This window comes from Callorhinchus milii, unplaced genomic scaffold (genome assembly GCF_018977255.1).
Source record: "Callorhinchus milii isolate IMCB2004 unplaced genomic scaffold, IMCB_Cmil_1.0 Scaffold1, whole genome shotgun sequence".
NCBI classification, from domain to species: domain Eukaryota; kingdom Metazoa; phylum Chordata; class Chondrichthyes; order Chimaeriformes; family Callorhinchidae; genus Callorhinchus; species Callorhinchus milii.
This window is the reverse complement of record NW_024704742.1, coordinates 136,056,728-136,065,410: the sequence shown is the minus strand read 5'-3', so window position 1 is coordinate 136,065,410 and position 8,683 is coordinate 136,056,728. Positions and strand designations below refer to the sequence as shown.

Below are 8,683 nucleotides of genomic sequence, written 5' to 3'. Positions count from 1 at the left end.
TCAGCGCAGAGAGGCTTTGTTCTTTGACATATTTAATGGTCTTTAATTTGATCGATAAACAGCAGCATCAGAGAGCACACCAGGCCTCGCTAACAGGTCTACCAACAGGCCCTCAGGGCCACAGCTCATTTAGTACTGAGGCTCAGCACGGTGGGGTTAGAGTGAGACAATTAGCCTCGTTACCCCAGTCAAGCCAAGCCAAGCCCAGCCAACCCCAACCCACCCCATGAACTACTGCTCCCCCATTAACTGGGTCAGACAGTCAAGATCGATAAGTCCGGCTGGGCTTCTGTCCTCCGTCAATCAACACAGGCCCTCCCCACTCTGTCCCCATTCCCCCCCAGAGCAATAATGCCATCCTACGATTCAGTGCTGTGAGACTAATCCTACTCTCATACTCTTTAGAAGTGTTTTGCTCTGTTTGCTGTTAAGCTTGTTTTACTATTTTGACCAATAAGAACATCCCTTCTTTTTGTGAAGTGTAGAGACTCTGTGCGTGTGTACGTATGTGCTGGTAGTCAGTCTGCGTGTGTGTATGTATGTGCTAACAGTTAGTATGTGTGTGCTGTTTGTAGTCAGTGTGTGTGTGTTGGTAGTCAGTGTGTGTGTGTTGGTAGTCAGTGTGTGTGTGTTGTAGTCAGTGTGGAAGGGCATCATTTGTAAAGCACCTTTCACGTCCCAAGGCACTGGCCAGTCAGTGTTTCGGACCTGAGCTGGGGATTGGGGTCGGAGAGGATGGAGGGCAGGGTGGGGGAAGAAGGGTGATCGAAAGCACGGGCGAAGAGGAGGGTCTTGAGATGAGTCTTGAAGTTGGCAAGAGAGGGGGCGAGGTGGAGGGACTGCAGGATGGAGTTCCAGAGGGTGGGGCATAGTGGTGGAAGGCTCGCTTGCCAATAGCGGGGCGAGCGAGGTGGAGGACGTGAAGCAGGTTGGAACCCGCAGATCATCTAAACTGATTTCTCTGCCTTTCTTCCACCCATACTCCCCAAGTATCCATCCACCTGTGCCCTGACCGTGCACTCTTCCAGTGCCTTGGGACTCCTGTTTTGGTACACCTGAAATGGGTTTACCTTCCAGTGCTATTCAAAATATTTTACACTTCTATAAAGTCCCCACTGAGATGTCTCTTTTCAAGACTGAAGATTGGTAGCTTGTCTAGTCGTTGCTGCTCATAGCTCATTCCTGCAACATCCTCGTTGCTCTAAAAAATAATCCAAAAGGCTGTGGGTGTTGGATCCATTCAAATTTTCAAGACTGAGGCAGTTTGTGTTTGTTAGGTAAGATTATCATAGAATATTACAGCACAGAAGGAGGCCATTTGGCCCATCATATCTGTTGGGCTCTTTAGAAGAGCTAACCAATTAATCCCACTCCCCAACTCTTTCCCCATTCCCCATTTTCCTTTTCAGGTACCTATCTAATTCCTTTATTGAAAGTTGTGATTGGATCAAAGGATATGGAGCAAAGATGGGTAATTGGCATTGTGGTACAGATCAGCCATGGTTTTATAGAATGGTGGAACAGGCTTGAGGGACTGAATGGCCTACATATATGTTCCTATGCTCTCCTCTCCTCTGCATTGACTCAAGGGCCACTTGTTGCCAGAACTATGTGCATTGCTCAAGGTGTGGACTGAACAGAGAACTGATCAACTTGAGTATGATTTGAGATGGCTTCTGGGAATGTGAATTTAATGATTTAGCAATCCTGGTATCCTGCCTGTCTTATTTATCTGCTGCTCACCTTGTATTGACATAGTGAGCAAATAGTCAACTCACTGCATCTCACTATATACCTGATTCGTTGGGAAAGTTTACTTACTCCAGACGCCTCTGTTTAACTAGTCAGTAGGAACGCGGTTGTTAGTTGAATGGCGGATTGCTTTCCGGGGGTAACAATCCCTCCAAAAAAAGAATGGTTCCTCAATCCACAACTGTTTGTGGGACACTTCTGAGCGCAATTGGCTGCCACGTTTTGCCCACAAAATATGCGGTAACTACACTTTACAATACATTCTGCGATTCAATTTGAGATGTCTCAACGACGTGATGAAGCGCTGTATCGAATGCAAAGGATTATTATTCATTATTATCAATAATATCTTCTAGTAATAATTAATTATTATTAATAATATCTCTACATCTCTTTCAGCTTCCCGCTTGACAAGTTCTATCCCATAATTATGATGATATAATTGTCTAATTTTCCTTGCATTTGATACAGCGCCTTATCATGTCTTCGCGAGGTCTCAAGGCACTTCACAAAATATATTATAAAGTGAATTGACTGCGTATTTTGTGGGCGAAACGCGGCAACCAATTGCGCACAGAAGCGTCCCACAAACAGTCGTGGATTGAGTGACCAATTTGTATCCCATTCATGGAGTAGTTCCTGTTCTTAATTCCCTTATATAGTGCCTTACAGTTGGCTTGTTCTTAGGATCCCAATCACTAAATCCACGTCTTATTGAAATAAAATCTTCTAACCTCCCCCCACCCACACACCCCCTCCCACACTGGATGTGACCTTTAACCCATGGCTCTCGTCTCTTGTCGTTTCAGGGTCTCAGATTAAAAGGTTCATCTCTCTGCGCTTTGTATCCGAGCCTTCGGACACGGTGACGGTTCGAGGTGGCTCTGTCCTCCTGAACTGCTCGGGGGTGGCAGACCAGGGCCCTGCGGTGACTGTCAGCTGGCGGAAAGATGGCGTCTTCCTCAACCTGGCCCTGGACGAGAGGAGGCAGCAGCTGCCTGACGGATCCCTCCTCATCCAGAACGTGGTACATTCCCGGCACCACCGGCCCGACGAGGGACTGTACCAATGCCAGGCCTCGGTGGAGGGGACCGGGGCCATCGTCAGCAGGACAGCCCGGATCACCGTGGCGGGTGAGTCACAGCCAGAACCTCCATCCTGGCTCACAAGCTCACACTCTGACATCTGGGTGGTGGGTTCAATCCCCCAGTTCACAGCCCAGCTGGACTGGACTCATTTAAAAACAGCTGGGATGGGCAGATGGTCGGGTGGGCATCTCTGAATGGATGATATCAGATGGGCTAAAGGGCTTTCTTCGTCCGAATGTCTCCTGTGAAAAATAGCGTATAGAGAAAACAACAATAGATTACATTTTGGGAGTGGGGGGCGGGGGGGAAAGGCAGAGAAATAGGATTTAGAAATTTCTGTTGTGGTCTAATAAACTGGGGTGATGGGCTCGACAGGCTAAATGACCTCCTATTTCATATCCCCCTGTCTGAGCTCTCTAATCCCATACCCCTGCTCACTCCTCATCGTGTCTGCACTGGTTCTCGCTGCCCCACTGGAGCTCTCTACTCTAAGCCCATCCCCGTGCTCTCTCTCTCCCCCTCTGGAGCTCTCCGCACAAATCCAATTTCCCTGCTCTTTCCTGAGACTATTTCCGCTGATAGGTATATCTGTGAAATGTCAACTTCAATGGAACATTATATTGTATGTTTCAGGGGGGAAAAAAAAAGCTGCCTATTATTTCACAAGCTCTGCTCTCAGTCTTACATGCTTCATACATAGCTGTCTGCTCTTCCCCAAATATTAGCTGCTGACAGATTGAACCTACATACTCTGCGATGAAGGATTGAAACGTAATAATTGGAAGCGCCCAGGAGCTCTATAAATATTGAAACGGTCACAATTAACACATCACCTCCTCACAGTGTTGTCAGCTTGTTACTCGCTGATAACGCTCACATTTCTCTCCCCCCCCCACCAACCCCTCCACTAATAGATCACAAACCTCTTCAGATCATCGTTTGCCACTCACGGCAAAGGAATAATCATGCGACGAGCTCTGCTTTTGTAAATTTTAAACCTTAATAAAGATCGTGGAGTCCTCTAGTGTAGTGGTTGGAACACTTGTCTCGCAAACGAGAGGACCTGGGTTTTTTTTCCCCAGACAGGGCAAGTTTCCTTATTCCACACGCCTCTGTTTACCTGTGGTAAGTAGAAACCCGGTTGCTAGTCGATTGCGGAATAATTGCTCCAAAATTCAGTCACTGAATCCAAGACTGGTTGTGAAGACACAGCCAAAGTACACAGTCAATTGACTTTACAGTTACATTATGTGAAGCGACTTAATAAGGTGCTATATCAAATCCAAGGAGTATTATTATTTTTACCTCAATTCAAACTCAAAATTTCTCTCCCTCATTCTTGCCAACTGTATCTCCCTCAATTTTTCTTCTTCGCTCCTATCTCCTTCACTCTTCCTTTCCTTCCTTCCTACCTTACATTCCATCACTTTTCTTTCCTTTCTCTCACCTCCTTCACTGTTCCTTTCCTCCTCCAAACGCTAGGCTTTTAAGCAAAAAGCAGCTAGTGGGGTTCCCTCGTATCAGAAATTCCCTTCCCTTTTCCAATAATATTGCAAGAACAGGATGAGATGTGGTTGAACGTCTCATCAGAAGGACGGTACCTCCCAGAACGTCAGCCTGGATTGTGAGCTCAGGGTCTCTGATGTGGGAGGAGCGGGGGTGGGGGAAGGGAAGGGGTGGGGGCTTGCACCCACAACCGTTTGACCCTAAAGCCAGAGCTTGACTGCCTGAGCCAGTTTGACAGCTGGAATCTCTGCTCACAGTGAGTGCATTGGAGGACGGATGTGTCAGTGTTGGACTGCTGTACAATTCAGCACCTTGTTATTGAGCTCAATAACTGATGCATCAACTGAAACAATAGGATCTTGGGGTGAGATGAATGTCTTTGCCGTCAGCCTCCTTTGCCGGCACAGAAAGAGACATTTCTGGTTTCCTTACTCTGGGATGAAACATAATGCCGGCGGGAGGGGATTGACTATCCTCCTTGGGTGGGGAGGTAAGTGAGATCTCGTTGGAGCTAAATTGGCTCCAAAATGATGCGGTTGGCAACAGAATATGAAGAGTAAGTCAGGCCTATGCTGGTCTCAGTAATCAGGCAGATCCACAGTACTCCAGGGCACTGCTAACAGCCCCTGCCTGGCTTGTCAATAGGACTTGGAGGAGAAGACTGATCACTTGGGGCAAGGATTCTTCCCACTCAGCTCCTGTTACTGTGAAGCACTCTGATGTGTTATTCTATGTGAAGGCTATATAAATGCAAGTTGTTGCTGTTGCGAACCCTGCAAAGCGAAAGCCCTAACAGATCACGTGATCCTGGACGAGCATCAGGCAATTCACCAGAAATTTATTGTCAATGGCAAGCTGCGTGGTTTTAGCTGGTTAGACTCCAGCAGTTACTCCAACGCACACTCTGGGGGTTCCCAAGACTTGGCTCTCGTCAACCTGTGCCTAATGCTTTCCAGGTCTAGGTAAGGAGGGCGCATTATTCCGGAGAGACACAGCGCAGTCCATTCTAGACACAGAGAAATGTGATGGCATTTACATAGCACCTTTCACATCAAGCGGACTTCCTCAAAGCACTTGGCACTGGTGGCCTGGGCAGACAAGCTGGAGGTAGGAGCAGAAGGAGGTGGGGAGGGAAAGGTGACCGAAAGTAAGGTCAAATCGGTAAATCTTGAGATGGACTTTGAACGAGGGGAGCGACCAAGTTGCAGGGACTCTGGATGGAATTTCAATGAATGCCTGAAAACCCGCATGGCGAGTATTCAACAACAACAATAAGATTGCATTTATAGAGTGCCTTTCACGTCGGGAGGACGTGAAGGCGCTGGACAGTTGGGTCGGGACCCGAGCAGGGGGGGACTGGTCAGGGGGAGGGAAGGGAGGGAGCGAGGAGGGGGTAGAGAGTCGAGAGGGGAGCTGAAGGCACGGTCAAAGAGAAAGGTCTTGAGACCGGCCTTGAAGGAGAAAAGGGAGGAGGCGGCAAAGGCACTGGGGATAGAGTTCCAGAGCCTAGGGGCTGAGAGGCTGAAAACCCGGCCACCGATGGTAGGGCAGTTGGGGTGGGGAATGTGGAGCAGACCGGAGCCAGAGGAACGGAGGGTACGGGCAGGTAGGTAGGGGGATAGTAGGTTGGAGAGGTAGGAGGGAGCAAGGCCTGGTGCGGGACAGTACATGAGCTGCAGAGTTCTGAATGACCTGCAGCTTGTGGAGGGAGGTGCCGGGAAGGCCGGCGAGGAGAGAGTTCCCATAGTCCAGCCTTGAGGTGATAAAGGCGTGGACCAGGGTTTCAGCAGCGTGAGGGGTGAGGGAGTGCCGTAGTCTGGCAATGTTCCGGAGGTGGAAGGCGGTGCCAGTTGTGGTGCAGATGTGGGGAAGAAAGGACAGCTCAGGGTCGAACAGAACGCCGAGGTTCCTGATGGCTTTGAGAGGTGGAGAGTGCAGCCTTGGATGCTGATGCTGTCAGCGCCTGAGGTGCGGAGGCGCTGACGTGAGCCAATCAGGAGGGTCTCAGTTTTGCGCTCGTTGAGCTGAAGAAAGTTATCTCTCGTCCAGGACTCGATGTCGGACAGGCAGCTGTCAGGACATTGGTGGTCGTGGAGTTGAGGGTATAGGAGGAAGGTAGAGTTGGGTGTCATCTGCATACATGTGGAAGTTAACCCCATGTCTGCAGATGATGTCACGAAGAGGGAGCATATAGAGGGTGAAGAGGAGGGGACAGAGCCCCGATGGACACCGCACGAGACAGTGCGGGGGCTGGAGGAAAAGCCGTTTGCAGAGACAAAATGGAGACGGTGAGAGAGGTAGGACCTAAACCACTCAAGGACAGGGCCTTGAAGGTTGAGGTGGGAGGACATGCGGTGGAGGAGGATAGAGTGGTCGACCGTATTGAATGCAGCCGATAGGTCGAGGAAGACGAGGAGGCAGAGGGAATCCTGGTCACAGACGAAATTCAGAAGGAGAGTAGGAACCCGGGCAGTGGTGAAAGCGCTCCGAGATGCTACCCTGTGAGTTATATAAATACAAGTTGTTGTTGTAATAGATATGTATATGTATTTCCCCCACAAAATATACAGTTATTCACTTTATAGTATGTCCTGTGAAGCACTTTGAGATGTCTCGACTACGTGATAAGGTGCTGTATCAAATGCAAAGATTATTATTATATTATTATTCTGTCAGCATCCTCACAGGACCAGCCAGTGAGGTAGCCAAACATATACCTGACTAACCAACACACATAGAAATCTCCAGTCTGAGAAAATCTAGAAACAATAGTATAATAGAGAGAAACACATAGTCGAGATGGAAGAGAGTTTCTAATCTCAGTGAGAGACTGCATGTGGAGCGGAGTGGGGGGAGGGTGTCTGGAAATGGCAAAAACGTGATTTTTTTCCCCGATATTGCCATACTTATTGGCACACGTCCACATTGATGTGTTAATCAAATTATGAGCAGATGTACAATATGTAACATTAATTAAAAAGTGCTAGACATGCTTTACAGTGAGCGGAAAAGCTGAAATTTCCCCCAATTAAGTCGCACTCCAGTCTATCCGTTTTGGGTTAGACTTATCTTGTTACCGATGTCGAGAATGGAGCTGGTATAGAACTCCGCAGCCCAGGATCAGGGCTCCACATACCATCCTCGCCAGGCTCCTCATTCAAATCCCTTATCGTAGTGGTTAGCTTGTTCGCCTCGCAGGTGGGAGGACCCGGGTTTGATTCCCAGACAGGCTGAAACCTTAGGCAAGTTTTCTTACTCCACACATCTCTGTTTACCTAGTGGTAAATTGGAACCCGGTCGTTAGTCGATTGGTGGAAATAATCCCTCCAAATAAAATGTGCTCACTCAATCCAAACTGTTTGTGGGATACTGCTGAGCGCAGAATCTTCGCCCACAAGATTCACAGTCAATCCATTTTACAATATATTCCGTGAAGCACTTTGAGACGTCTCAATGACTTGATAAGGTGGTATATCAAATGCAAGGATTATGAAATCCTTTTCTGCTCTTGCCCCACCCTCTGTAGGCAGATAATTGGGGAGGACAAGTTTGTAGGGCTATGGGGAGAGTGTGGGGGAGTGGGATTGATTTGGATAGCTCTTTTCAAAGAGCTGGCACAGACATGATGGGCCGAATGGCCTCCTTCTGTGCTGTATAATTCTAATTGCATTTGGAGTCCTGTAGCTCAGTGGTTAGAGCACTCGGCTTGCAAGCGAGACATCTGGGTTCAATTTCAGGCAGAGGGCGAAACCTTGGGCAAGTTTCCTTACTCCACACACCTGATAATAATCCCTCCAAAAACAAGATAATAAATTGGTCATTTTCAATGACGACTGCTTGTGGGACACTGCTGTGCGCAGTTGGCTGCCGCGTTTCGACCACAAAATATACAGTCAATTCACTTTACAGTCTATTCTATGAAGTGCTTTGAGATGTCGAGAAGACGTGAAAAGAGCTATATCAAATGCAAGGATTATTATTATTATGGTTCTATGTGACAGCCTGACTCAGACGGTTGTGGGTTCAAGCCCCATGTTAGGACTTTGAACTGACATTGTACTAGGCTGATGCTCCAATGCGATGCTGAGGGGAGTGCAGAAATGTCATTGGCAGATAAACCAAAGCCTTGTCTACTCCTGTTCAGGTGGGAGGACTTGTCAAAGAGCTTCCCAAGACTTAACTGGAACATGTAATAACTGCATTTTGCAGGTGAATGCGGCAACCAATTTATGTACAACAATACCTCACAAACAGTGACACATTGAAGTGAGTGATTGAGGGGAATCATGAGTCAGGACATCCACAGAAACTCCCTTCACTTTTTGAGTGGGTGCCTA

General features: G+C 48.0%; 1 protein-coding gene across 1 annotated transcript in view; it reads left to right on the top strand.

Annotated features, from left to right (window-relative positions):
- Positions 1 to 2,512: 2,512 nt before the first annotated feature.
- dcc (DCC netrin 1 receptor) overlaps positions 2,513 to 8,683 on the top strand; it is a gene marked incomplete at its 5' end in the record, with an annotated part of 189,514 nt that continues 183,343 nt past the window's right edge. The window contains one exon of the mRNA XM_007904042.2: positions 2,513 to 2,885. Within this exon, the coding sequence (XP_007902233.1) occupies positions 2,513 to 2,885 (373 nt within the window). The remainder of the gene's footprint in view (positions 2,886 to 8,683) is intronic.